The sequence below is a fragment of the Gigantopelta aegis genome, chromosome 14, assembly GCF_016097555.1.
Source record: "Gigantopelta aegis isolate Gae_Host chromosome 14, Gae_host_genome, whole genome shotgun sequence".
NCBI classification, from domain to species: domain Eukaryota; kingdom Metazoa; phylum Mollusca; class Gastropoda; order Neomphalida; family Peltospiridae; genus Gigantopelta; species Gigantopelta aegis.
Window position 1 is genome coordinate 28,437,396 of NC_054712.1, and position 15,181 is coordinate 28,452,576.

The 15,181-nt window shown below is 40.5% G+C and overlaps 1 protein-coding gene across 1 annotated transcript in view; it reads left to right on the forward strand.

The window, feature by feature from the left end:
• Nucleotides 1-15,181, forward strand: part of LOC121388769 (hepatocyte nuclear factor 4-gamma-like) — a 107,393-nt gene that overhangs the window by 52,881 nt on the left and 39,331 nt on the right. The window contains exon 2 of the mRNA XM_041520264.1: nt 11,146-11,190. Within this exon, the coding sequence (XP_041376198.1) occupies nt 11,146-11,190 (45 nt within the window). The remainder of the gene's footprint in view (nt 1-11,145; nt 11,191-15,181) is intronic.

Below are 15,181 nucleotides of genomic sequence, written 5' to 3' on the forward strand. Positions count from 1 at the left end.
GTTCTGGACAGTGGGTTAGTGGTTAGTGAGAGAGACGTCTGTACAATGGTCTTACACCTATTCATGGAGTCATTACACTTGTGTCTGTTCTGGACAGTGGGTTAGTGGTTAGTGAGAGAGACGTCTGTACAATGGTCTTACACCTATTCATGGAGTCATTACACTTGTGTCTGTTCTGGACAGTGGGTTAGTGGTTAGTGAGAGAGACGTCTGTACAATGGTCTTACACCTATTCATGGAGTCATTACACTTACTCTGGGTGGGAGCCGGTACTGGGAGATGAACCCTGTACCTACCAGCCTCAAGTTTGATGGCTTAAGTTAACCACTACACCATTGAGGCATGTCTTGAATAATTAAGATACAACACCAATAAGGTAGTAGTATGGTTGGTAGTGTTTATGTGCAGCACTTGTGTCTGTCTAAGACAGTGAGTTAGTGGTTAATGAAGGAAAAGTCGGTACAGTGGCCTTTCATCTACCCATTGAATAATTAAACTTGCTCTGCATGGGAGCCGGTGCCAGGAGGCAAACCCTGTTTCAAGTCTGATGGCTTAACAATTACGCTGTTCAGGCCAGTCTTAGATAATTAAGAACCGACACTGATAGGGAGTGAACATAGTATGGTTGGTAGTGTTTATTTGCAGAACTTGCTGTTTTTCAGCACCAAGTTGACTCGTGACAGGGTGAATTAGACGAGTATTTAAGTCGGTCAGTTAGTCACAGCACCGTGTGCATCTGAGTCACTCACAGCTGATGTAATGTCGCAGTTTCACTTCACCTTTTGTCTCCTGTACATCAAAACACTGGCCGTTTGTTGTCTTTCAACAGTAGGAAGCCGTGTTCAGATTCTAACAGGATGTAGCTTAGTGATAGAAAGGAAAGGAATATTGGTTCAACAACACTTCAGCATATTTCAAACAACTGTACAGCGAAACCTGTCTAAACCGGACCCTGAACAAACCAGAACCCTGTCAAACTGGCCAAGTTTAAATGTCCAGAATTTAAAAAATTCTAAAACGCTACCCTCTGAAAACCGAATCTTGTCTAAATCTGATAAATATTAGTTCTCCTGCGTGATCTAGATGTCGCATGCGAACTGTCTGACTGTTGACCCTGCAGCTTGCCTTTTGGGTATATATACATCATATGTGATTATTTCATTGTGGCTAACTGCATGCGTTTTGTAGATGCACACATCCAAACTAGATGCTTTCATTGAAACTAATTATTTTTCTAGCTTTTTTATCCAGTTTATGAGCCTTTAGACAGGTTTCACTATAGAAATGCATATTCACATAACCGAGTGATATGAGGGAGGGGTCCGGATCTAACTCGCATGACGGAGTGATACGAGGGAGGGGTCCGGATCTAACTCGCATGACGGAGTGATACGAGGGAGGGGTCCGGATCTAACTCGCATGACGGAGTGATACGAGGGAGGGGTCCGGATCTAACTCGCATGACGGAGTGATACGAGGGAGGGGTCCGGATCTAACTCGCATGGCGGAGTGATACGAGGGAGGGGTCCAGATCTAACTCGCATGACTGAGTGATACGAGGGAGGGGTCCGGATCCAACTCGGATAACAGAGTGATATGAGGGAGGGGTCCGGATCCAACTCATATAACAGAGTGATATGAGGGAGGAGTCCGGATCTAACTCATATAACAGAGTGATATGAGGGAGGGGTCTGGATCTAACTCATATAACCGAGTGATACGAGGGAGGGGTCCGGATCTAACTCACATAACCGAGTGATACGAGGCAGGTGTCCGGATCTAACTCTCACGACAGAGTGATACGAGGGAGGGGTCTGGATCCAACTCTCACTACAGAGTGATACGAGGGAGGGGTCTGGATCTAACTCATATAATAGAGTGATACGAGGGAGGGGTCCGGATCTAACTCGCATATAACAGAGTGATACGAGGGAGGGGTCCGGATCTAACTCATATAACAGAGTGATAAGAGGGAGGGGTCCGGATCTAACTCTCACGACAGAGTGATACGAGGGAGGGGTCCGGATCTAACTCACATAACCGAGTGATATGAGGGAGGGGTCCGGATCTAACTCACACGACAGAGTGATACGAACGAGGGAGGGGTCCGGATCTAACTCACGTAACCGAGTGATACGAGGGAGGGGTCCGGATCTAACTCTCACGACAGAGTGATACGAGGGAGGGGTCCGGATCTAACTCGCATAACAGAGTGATACGAGGGAGGGGTCCGGATCTAACTCACATAACCGAGTGATATGAGGGAGGGGTCTGGATCTAACTCTCACGACAGAGTGATACGAGGGAGGGGTCCGGATCTAACTCACATAACCGAGTGATATGAGGGAGGGGTCCGGATCTAACTCGCATAACTGAGTGATATGAGGGAGGGGTCTGGATCTAACTCTCACGACAGAGTGATACGAGGGAGGGGTCCGGATCTAACTCACATAACCGAGTGATATGAGGGAGGGGTCTGGATCTAACTCTCACGACAGAGTGATACGAGGGAGGGGTCCGGATCTAACTCACATAACCGAGTGATACGAGGGAGGGGTCCGGATCTAACTCACATAACCGAGTGATACGAGGGAGGGGTCCGGATCTAACTCTCACGACAGAGTGATACGAGGGAGGGGTCCGGATCTAACTCTCACGACAGAGTGCGAGGGAGGGGTCCGGATCTAACTCACATAACCGAGTGATATGAGGGAGGGGTCCGGATCTAACTCTCACGACAGAGTGATACGAGGGAGGGGTCCGGATCTAACTCTCACGACAGAGTGATACGAGGGAGGGGTCCGGATCTAACTCTCACGACAGAGTGATACGAGGGAGGGGTCCGGATCTAACTCTCACGACAGAGTGATACGAGGGAGGGGTCCGGATCTAACTCACATAACCGAGTGATACGAGGGAGGGGTCCGGATCTAACTCTCACGACAGAGTGATACGAGGGAGGGGTCCGGATCTAACTCTCACGACAGAGTGATACGAGGGAGGGGTCTGGATCTAACTCACATAACCGAGTGATATGAGGGAGGGGTCCGGATCTAACTCGCACGACGGAGTGATATGAGGGAGGGGTCCGGATCTAACTCGCACGACGGAGTGATACGAGGGAGGGGTCCGGATCTAACTCTCACGACAGAGTGATACGAGGGAGGGGTCCGGATCTAACTCTCACGACAGAGTGATACGAGGGAGGGGTCCGGATCTAACTCGCATGACTGAGTGATACGAGGGAGGGGTCCGGATCCAACTCAGATAACAGAGTGATATGAGGGAGGGGTCCGGATCCAACTCATATAACAGAGTGATATGAGGGAGGAGTCCGGATCTAACTCATATAACAGAGTGATATGAGGGAGGGGTCTGGATCTAACTCATATAACCGAGTGATACGAGGGAGGGGTCCGGATCTAACTCACATAACCGAGTGATACGAGGCAGGTGTCCGGATCTAACTCTCACGACAGAGTGATACGAGGGAGGGGTCTGGATCCAACTCTCACTACAGAGTGATACGAGGGAGGGGTCTGGATCTAACTCATATAATAGAGTGATACGAGGGAGGGGTCCGGATCTAACTCGCATATAACAGAGTGATACGAGGGAGGGGTCCGGATCTAACTCATATAACAGAGTGATAAGAGGGAGGGGTCCGGATCTAACTCTCACGACAGAGTGATACGAGGGAGGGGTCCGGATCTAACTCACATAACCGAGTGATATGAGGGAGGGGTCCGGATCTAACTCACACGACAGAGTGATACGAATGAGGGAGGGGTCCGGATCTAACTCACGTAACCGAGTGATACGAGGGAGGGGTCCGGATCTAACTCATATAACCGAGTGATACGAGGGAGGGGTTTGGATCTAACTCACATAACCGAGTGATATGAGGGAGGGGTCTGGATCTAACTCTCACGACAGAGTGATACGAGGGAGGGGTCCGGATCTAACTCGCATAACAGAGTGATACGAGGGAGGGGTCCGGATCTAACTCACATAACCGAGTGATATGAGGGAGGGGTCTGGATCTAACTCTCACGACAGAGTGATACGAGGGAGGGGTCCGGATCTAACTCACATAACCGAGTGATATGAGGGAGGGGTCCGGATCTAACTCGCATAACTGAGTGATATGAGGGAGGGGTCTGGATCTAACTCTCACGACAGAGTGATACGAGGGAGGGGTCCGGATCTAACTCACATAACCGAGTGATTTGAGGGAGGGGTCTGGATCTAACTCTCACGACAGAGTGATACGAGGGAGGGGTCCGGATCTAACTCACATAACCGAGTGATACGAGGGAGGGGTCCGGATCTAACTCACATAACCGAGTGATACGAGGGAGGGGTCCGGATCTAACTCTCACGACAGAGTGATACGAGGGAGGGGTCCGGATCTAACTCTCACGACAGAGTGATGCGAGGGAGGGGTCCGGATCTAACTCACATAACCGAGTGATATGAGGGAGGGGTCCGGATCTAACTCTCACGACAGAGTGATACGAGGGAGGGGTCCGGATCTAACTCACATAACCGAGTGATACGAGGGAGGGGTCCGGATCTAACTCTCACGACAGAGTGATACGAGGGAGGGGTCCGGATCTAACTCTCACGACAGAGTGATACGAGGGAGGGGTCTGGATCTAACTCACATAACCGAGTGATATGAGGGAGGGGTCCGGATCTAACTCACATAACAGAGTGATACGAGGGAGGGGTCTGGATCTAACTCACATAACCGAGTGATATGAGGGAGGGGTCCGGATCTAACTCGCACGACGGAGTGATATGAGGGAGGGGTCCGGATCTAACTCGCACGACGGAGTGATACGAGGGAGGGGTCCGGATCTAACTCTCACGACAGAGTGATACGAGGGAGGGGTCCGGATCTAACTCTCACGACAGAGTGATACGAGGGAGGGGTCCGGATCTAACTCACATAACCGAGTGATACGAGGGAGGGGTCCGGATCTAACTCTCACGACAGAGTGATACGAGGGAGGGGTCCGGATCTAACTCTCACGACAGAGTGATACGAGGGAGGGGTCCGGATCTAACTCTCACGACAGAGTGATACGAGGGAGGGGTCCGGATCTAACTCACATAACCGAGTGATACGAGGGAGGGGTCCGGATCTAACTCGCATAACTGAGTGATATGAGGGAGGTGTCTGGATCTAACTCACATAACCGAGTGATATGAGGGAGGGGTCTGGATCTAACTCAGTTGGTCAACACACACTTGAGGTCATTGAATCACAGGAGTGAACCCAGCTGTGGACACATTCTCGGAATGGTTTTTAATTTTAACCACATCCCAACCATTGCCCCTTGACTGGTATATCAAAGGCTGTGGTATGAGCTGTCTTGTCTGTGGGAAATTGCATAAGATCCCCAGCTGCTAATTGAATAGTTTTGCAGATTTTTCTCTAAGCCAGTCTTTAATAAATAAATGCGCAGTAATGGAGTCGTTAAATAAAACAAACTATTAAGCAAGCTTTCCTTCGTTTTTATCTGTTTAAATGGTTTGGTGGAGAAAAGGATGGTATATAGCTTTGACAAACACTGAGCATCTACATTATTTCCATTAAGTAGTTAAACTCGTGAACTCTGTGATTGGCAACAAGGGATCTTTTATATGCAGGATCCCACAAACAGGATAGTACATACCATGACCTTTGTTACACCAATTGTGGAGCACTGGCTGGAACTGTTATGTGCAGGTCTGTGAGGGTGTATATGCAACCAATGAACATGGTTTAAGTTAATGTGTGTGAACGCATCTGCATGTACATACTTATAAAATATCAGTTACAATTTGCTAAATTTATTTCTATTGTGTATTTTATGCCAAACCAAGCTGCATGTGACCCAGTTAAATCTAATACACTCACCTTTTTGTAGCATCCATTGGTCATCTGTACCCTAGAGATCTGGTGACTTGAGGATAAAGAAGTTTTATTTTTAAAATTGGCCTCAGTTGGTGATAACAGATTTGGTCTTGGCTGTGATTCAGCAGATTGGAAGTCCTATGCTAGTAACTGTTTTGATAGTTTTATCTTGTTGATTGATGTGTACAAGGTTACCAGCTATCAGGTTTGAAACCTACTCTGGCTTCAAACAGTTTAAGCTGCCAAATACAAATTTGGTATTATCTTGTTACATTTACCAAACAACCAATCTGATAATTAATTCTAATAAGCTGTTACTCTTTGGTGACAGACAGACAGACAGACAGACAGACAGACAGACAGCAATTACCAGCCTGATGATCTCTCTCATTTTCTATTGAGGCTGATTCTAAAATATTTTCATAATATCATCATTGCAAAGCTATATTTAAGAATTAATATGCCTCTGTTCTACTTAATTTTCTTTAGCTAAGGGAGAAAAACAAGAGCCAAAATTTAATAGCTAACAACAAATTGCCAAAAACCTGAATAATTACATCTGCTGTGTGTGTAGGGCTGGTAATGGATTTCAGTACTAATGGTTCCTGAACAGGATAATGGTGAGAAACCTGAATCGGACACTCTTTTGGTTTCATCGAAAATGATCGATGACATTCCGGGAGCCCTAATGGATTACTGTTTGGAATGGGAAAACACTAATCTCGACTGTCTGGGTAGGTTGTGGCTATTTCAACAACCGTATTTCTCGGCCCGTGTGGCCATGTAATATCATTGTGTTGTGATGCCCACCTGATATAGAAGATATGCTGCAATAATATTTAAAATAATATTTTTGTTAAAGGGACATACCCTAGTTTCAACCCGTGAAAATTAACACTAAGTTTAGTTAATCTACAAACCTGTAACACATTTGAATAAAGTTACAACTGAGTGAAACATTTAGTATGTGACTTTGAAATGGTGAAATACCCTCTAAAAATAGACTAAAATTCGACTCCATAATTGTTACTTCTCAGATGCACGTGTGTTTTTAAAAATATGAGAAATGCATTTTGTGATATTAAAAACACCAGGATGACCAAACACACATCGAATGTATGGAAATTGATAATCTAAACCATAAAATCTATGTAAAGTATGACTTAAGTTATCAAAAACGGTTATAATAGTCAAAAATATGCGTTAGTGTTTAAAAACTAGGGTATGTCCATTTAATAACCATACAGTGATATAATACAATATATATATATATATATATATATATATATATATATATATATATATATATATATATATTTTTTTTTTTTTTTTTTTTTTTTTTTTTAAAGAAACACATCGAATAGTAGAAAAATAAATATATTAATTAATTGCCAATACTGGCAATAAAAACTAAATAATGCCTAGGCTGGAAATTGACAAGGAGCAACAGGCCACTGATACTCCAAATACACATGTATCTCAAAATATTATACAGCTATTTGGATTAAGAATTTATTACTACCAATTACTAGTATGTTGACACCAGTATTAAATTGAATGTCATAGACTGATATATGATGAATGATTTAAATTTATATAAAATTAAAGTACATGTAAAGTTTATTTCAGCACAATTAAAAGGTCTAAAACAAATGATCAAATTCCAGTTTTTCTAAGTTTGGTAGATACAAATTAATAATGTCGGGGTAGGAGGGTTAGGATATTTTGGTCTTTTTTGTTGTTGATATGACATAGTGTGAGTGAATGGATGAGCGAGTGAGTGAGTGAGTGAAAGAGTGATTTAATGATTGTGTGTGAGTGAGTGGAGACATGTTCTTTCTGCTTTCTAGTTTTGGTAAATATCTCTCTGTTGCTCAGTTTGGTCAAGGACGAGTAATGTTTCCATTTTGCGAAGGTTAAAGCTATAACTGCATATTACAATATAAGCCATATTCAAAACATCAATACACACACACACACGTGCACGCACACGCACACACACACGTCTATTCTGATGGAAAGAAATAATGGAATATTTCAATTCACAAGTGGTAAGAGTAAACATTGACTTCAGCCACAGTATGAAGAAGTTAACTGTGTTACTGGCAGTCAGCCCCACACTACTGACATTCAGTCTCATTACAACTGTGTCCCACACTACTGACATTCAGTCTCATTACAACTATGTCCCACACTACTGACATTCAGTCTCATTACAACTGTGTCCCACACTACTGACATTCAGTCTCATTACAACTGTGTCCCACACTACTGACATTCAGTCTCATTACAACTGTGTCCCACACTACTGACATTCAGTCTCATTACAACTGTGTCCCACACTACTGACATTCAGTCTCATTACAACTATGTCCCACACTACTGACATTCAGTCTCATTACAACTATGTCCCACACTACTGACATTCAGTCTCATTACAACTATGTATTTTACAGAGGTATAATTACTCTAGTAGTGAATTCAATTTGGGCTCAAATATCATGTATTCCCTTATTTGTTCATCAATATACATACGTACAAAGCAGCAGGGTGTGCACTTGGGATTTTGTTTTGACTTGCCATTCGGGCGAGTCATGTCAGCACTTTGACTTGCCATTCGGGAGAGTCATGTCAGCAGTTTGACTTGCCATTCGGGCGAGTCATGTCAGCACTTTGACTTGCCATTCGGACGAGTCATGTCAGCACTTTGACTTGCCTGTGCAATTTTTTAGTAGTCCGAAATTTATTTTTAAAAAAGAAAAAAGAAAAAAGTATTGTACTTGGCATACTAGATCAGTTCCAATGGGCTTACGCAACTCTGCTCTAAAGTTTATCAGAATTTATAAAGAGGTAGTTGTTATGCAAATAACTAACTTTTTATTACTATTTCAACCATTCAAATGTTAACATATGTAGCAATATTGCCATAAATATTAGCAAAGTCACACATTTCAGTAGTTGAAACATTCAGTGGATTAGAATACAGCCAAAACTTTTTAGAACAAAACTGTTCAGTGTTTTATCAAAACATATATATGTTTTTCATGTTTGCTTTTTTGTGCTTAATTATAAAAATGCTTATAAGTAATTAAAGACAAATTACCAAATGGTGTCCTCGACAACTAGTGCTAACAGATAAAAAATTTGGAACATGAATATATCTAACAATTTTCATGTTTTATTAGTTCTCTTGTAAATGAATGTTCATAATGGTAAAATTGTTTGGTTAAGAAACATTGATACTTTTAATAATATATAAACGAACTCCAAGAAATATTTTTATGTTAAAACATATAAGGACTATATATTTTTGGCATGTGTATGTAAAGATAGTCTTTCCAGAAGTTATTACAATCATGTAACTTCAAAAATCAATTTCGGTCACCGAGTGGGCGACTCACGATAAGTTTTTGACTTAATGTTGTTGTTTGCACTCGCCTGGCCACCATAAAATGCACACCCTGCATCTCTGTAATCAATGTTTCTGTAAAAACTTTAATTAAAAAACTAAAATTGCCGAGAGGGTTGACATGGATTTCACTCCATCATAGTTCAGTTAAGGTGTTGCGATAGTTAGATGTGGTTTCCAACAATTAATGTAATTTTTATTTATTATCCATTTTTAGAGAAATAAGGTCCTTAAATCCGTGACAGTATGCCTTTAAGTCGTAGGATCGAATCACCTCAGTGGACCCATTCTTCGGTTTTTTCCCCCCTCATGCCGGGGCAGGACGTAGCCTAGTAGTAAAGCGTTTGCTTGATGTGCGGTTGGTCTGGGATTGATCCCTGTCAGTGGGCCCATTGGGCTATTTCTCGCTCCAGCCAGTGCACCATGACTGGTATATCAAAGACCGTGGTATGTGCTATCCTGTCTGTGGGATGGTGCATATAAAAGATCCCTTGCTGCTAATTGGAAAAGAGTAGCCCATGAAGTGGCAATAGCAGGTTTCCTCTCTCAGTATCTGTGTATGGTCCTTAACCATATGTCCGATGCCATATAACCGTAAATAAAATCTGTTGAGTGCATCGTTAAATAAAACATTTCCTTCCTTCCCCTCATGCCAACCAGTTCCCAACAACTGGTATGTCAAAGCCTGTGAGATGTGCTGTTGTGTCTGTCAGAAGGTGCATATAAAAGATCCCATGCTGCTAATGGAGAAATGTAGCGGGTTTCCTGTAAGACTTAATGTTAAAACTTACCAAGTGTTTGACAACCAGTAGTCTAATGCTTAATAAACCAATGTGCTCTAGTGCTTTTGTTGAACAAAACAAATTTGTTTTTGTTCCAAGGCTGAAACTTAACTTCAAAAACATGGTGGCCAGCAGGGCCAGTTAAAATAAGTTGTTACACATTATTCTCAAATTAATGGTTGGTCAATGGAGTACCTTTGTAAAGTTCATAGTTGGCCTCAGCAAATAATTGGGTGATCAGGAGACTACTAAATTTCTAGAGTGCTGGCACCCCCACCTCAATAAATCCAGTTTAGACTATCCACTTATATAAAATGGACCTGCTCTGCGATGTAAAGTGTACCTGCAGTATAAAACGGACCTGCAGTATAAAATGGAGCAGGTGTCTTTAAAGGGCACATATGCTATATAGTATACACTTGTATGAAAATGTTACAATGTACCTCTGTATTAAATGCACTTGCTCATAAAAGCCATGTTTTGTTGTGTGACTGTTAAGGAGAGGTTTGACTGTATTAGGGTTCTGTTTGTCAGGTGTTAACCAAACAAACTGACTTGACTTTCATTGTAATCATTTATTTGGAGAAAAAAAACCGCAGCTCTATTTTGATGTATAAATGTAAAATATAACAATAGCAGGGGCATCCTAATTATGGGTTTTTTCCATTGTTATAATTGTACACCAGGATCTGACATGTCTGCTTGCTTCTCCCCCTCCCTTCCTCACCCCCCTCTGATGTACAGTTGTGGCAGTTGTTTTAGGGCAATGATCTAGTTAGGATCATGTTCATGCATGTTCTTTGAGGGGGAGGGAATGTGTGTGAATCCAATAACATAGTTCTCTCTCCCTTTATTTAAATGGTTTGCCAAGTACATGTGTGTATATATATATATATACAACAATGCATAGATATGCTCTTGTCTGATGCAGATTCATCACCCCAGCCGCACCTCACCCAAGCCCACCTAGATCTTTGTTTACTATTACCTATTATCAACTAACTATTACCGTAATAATTTGATTAAAATGTTAAATTTTTTACTTCCAGATTCAGATGGTGGCCTAGGTGACAGCTCAAATCAGACACTTTCAGGTGAGTACAAGCATGGAACCAAGGGGTGGGTGACGGGGGTGCCTAAAATCTCCCCAAACTCAAAAGTCCCTTGAACATCACATGTTTTGGATGTATAATAATGAATTTGGTTTTTTGTTTGTGTTTTTTCTTTGGTCAGCTGCATATTTTTGGGGACATTTGCTTACATATTATTGTGTTAGTTTATTTTTTACCGGTGTCATGAAACAAACATTCCTTTCCTTTTTAAATAGCTGTACTGTAGTTTTAAAATGTACCGAGGTGTCATGAAACAAACATTCCTTTCCTTTCCAAATAGATGTACTGTAGTTTTAAAATGTACACTTTCCTTTCCAAATAGCTGTACTGTAGTTTTAAAATGTACTGAGGTGTCGGTAAACAAACATTCCTTTCCTTTTCAAATAGCTGTACTGTAGTTTTAAAATGTACTGAGGTGTCATGAAACAAACATTCCTTTCCTTTTCAAATAGCTGTACTGTAGTTTTAAAATGTACCGAGGTGTCATGAAACAAACATTCCTTTCCTTTCCAAATAGCTGTACTGTAGTTTTAAAATGTACACTTTCCTTTCCAAATAGCTGTACTGTAGTTTTAAAATGTACCGAGGTGTCATGAAACAAAACATTCCTTTCCTTTTCAAATAGCTGTACTGTAGTTTTAAAATGTACACTTTCCTTTCCAAATAGCTGTACTGTAGTTTTATAATGTACCGAGGTGTCATGAAACAAACATTCCTTTCCTTTTCAAATAGCTGTACTGTAGTTTTAAAATGTACACTTTCCTTTTCAAATAGATGTACTGTAGTTTTAAAATGTACTGAGGTGTCATGAAACAAACATTCCTTTCCTTTTCAAATAGCTGTACTGTAGTTTTAAAATGTACTGAGGTGTCATGAAACAAACATTCCTTTCCTTTTCAAATAGCTGTACTGTAGTTTTAAAATGTACCGAGGTGTTATGAAACAAACATTCCTTTCCTTTCCAAATAGCTGTACTGTAGTTTTAAAATGTACTGAGGTGTCATGAAACAAACATTCCTTTCCTTTTCATATAGATGTACTGTAGTTTTAAAATGTACCGAGGTGTCATGAAACAAACATTCCTTTCCTTTTCAAATAGCTGTACTGTAGTTTTAAAATGTACACTTTCCTTTTCAAATAGCTGTACTGTAGTTTTAAAATGTACTGAGGTGTTTTGAAACAAACATTCCTTTCCTTTTCAAATAGCTGTACTGTAGTTTTAAAATGTACACTTTCCTTTTCAAATAGATGTACTGTAGTTTTAAAATGTACTGAGGTGTCATGAAACAAACATTCCTTTCCTTTTCAAATAGCTGTACTGTAGTTTTAAAATGTACCTAGGTGTCATGAAAGAAACATTCCTTTCCTTTTCAAATAGCTGTACTGTAGTTTTATAATGTACCGAGGTGTCATGAAACAAACATCGAGGTGTCATGAAACAAACATTCCTTTCCTTTCCAAATAGCTGTACTGTAGTTTTAAAATGTACTGAGGTGTCATGAAACAAACATTCCTTTCCTTTCCAAATAGCTGTACTGTAGTTTTAAAATGTACCGAGGTGTCATGAAACAAACATTCCTTTCCTTTTCAAATAGCTGTACTGTAGTTTTATAATGTATCGAGGTGTCATGAAACAAACATTCCTTTCCTTTCCAAATAGCTGTACTGTAGTTTTAAAATGTACCGAGGTGTCATGAAACAAACATTCCTTTCCTTTCCAAATAGCTGTACTGTAGTTTTAAAATGTACACTTTCCTTTCCAAATAGCTGTACTGTAGTTTTAAAATGTACACTTTCCTTTTCAAATAGCTGTACTGTAGTTTTAAAATGTACTGAGGTGTCGGTAAACAAACTTTCCTTTCATTTCCTTTTTAGAATGAATGAATGAATGAATGAATGAATGAATGAATATTTAATGACACTTCCAGCACAAAAATATACATTGCTATTGGGTGTCAAACAAAGGTCTTTCCTTCTTAAATAGCTGAAATTTAAGAATACACTAAGGAGTTGGTAAACAAAACTTTCCTTTGATTCTCATGACCACTGTGTGCTACACCAGTAATTAGTGTCCAGCGCTGATTACTAATAGCAAAGTTCACAGGCCTGATGGGCCTAGACTTTGTTTAATCAGGAAAGACATCCTCTGTACTTTACTCGGACTCCAGTACAGTGGGAGTCGCCACCATGTTCAATGTTCACAAATTAAGACCCTCACTCCATCCCTCATATAAACACATGTACATTGCCCTCTTCCATTTTATTGTTTCACCCAGTGGTCCAGCATTTCACTCATGCTGGACACGATGGTACAAACATAGGCGTGGTAGATTGATGGATACCCATGTTTTTACAATTGGTGCTTGCGGTTTTATGCTGTCGGTAAGTAATAGTTTACCACCCTGCTTTGCTTCCCCTGTGAAAAAGAACTGGAGGTAAAGTTTGTTTTTGATTCTAGGATGGTGTTGAATATTCTCACTATTCATTCAAGATGGTTTTAATATTTCTGTACTTAGAAAATGAAAAAACTAAATGTGTGTATAATCATTGGAGCACATTTTAAGACTGGTTATTTAGTCTCTTAAAGGAGCTATATATCAAAGTTGCATTATGACTACTACCTGCAAAACATGTTTATTAACTTTTCTTTGAGTGTGAGTGCGAATAATTTTTACATGCTCATGCATATACCACTAGAGTTTCGAGCATGTCCGTCCCGGGGCCTGTCTCTGGATATGAAATGTAAACATGCCTTCAACTATAAGCCAATAAAACATTACAACCAAATAATTTCATTGACTAGTAGAATTTTGTTTTAATTTGTAGAATGATTAATGGATGACGGGCCGAATTGGGTGTGTTCAGTTGAGGCGAACACTCCATAATGTTCTGCAGGTTTTTGCAATTTCTGTGTCACACATCTCTAACTCTGACAGCCCTATCTAGCCTGTCTAGCTGCAAACGGAATGTATTCCACTGGTAAAACACTCGCCTGATGCCAGGTCAGTTTGGGATTGATCCCTATCAGTGGTCTCATTTGGACTATTTCTCATTCCCGCCAGCACACCATGGTATGTGTTATCCTGTTTGTGGAATAGTGCATATAAAAGATCCCTTGCTGCTAATGGATAAATATAGTGGGTTTCCCTTTTAAGACTTTATATCAAAAGTTACCAATTGTTTGACATCCAGTAGCCGATGATTAATAAATCAATGCTCTAGTGGTGTCGTTAAACAAAAAAACTAATTTTTAAGTTTCATTTTATCTAGCTGCTGACAGACAATTTGCCAGATTTTGTTGAGTTGTTGATCTCATAAGATATGTTACATATTCAGACAGGACTGTAGTTGTTTATGTGGTGTGCAAGCAAATAATAATGTCCATATTCCTGAGTTATTGATCAAAGATTTTGTGTAGAATATATTAATATTTAATGATTTGTAATAAAATAAAAGTAAAACTAGTGAAATATGGCACTTGAAACAAAGATGTAGCACCTTTAAGATGTTTAGTTATTACAACTCTTTGTCATCTAAAATGGATAATAAATAAAAATTACATTAATTGTTGGAAACCACATCTAACTATCGCAACACCTTAACTGAACTATGATAGAATGAAATCCATGTCAACCCTCTCAGCAATTTTAGTTTTTGCCATAATTCACTTATTTTTACAAAATGTCATTAATAAATGGAGTATGGTGGTTATGAAGATGGTTGAATAAAGTACATTTAGGGACAAATCAAATAATTTTTGTTCAGGTAATACTTTGTCAGACCATTAAATAGGTCAGTGGTCTGTGACAGTATGCCTTTAATTACTATTCTGTCCACTTTTGGTCCAAACATAAATCGTGAAAAAAACATTACAGTGACACAGATTCCACATGAGAAACTGTAACGATGTCACCGATTTGTCTGTCTGTCATCCATCTGTCCATCCCATTCATCGATTATATTAACCCATCCA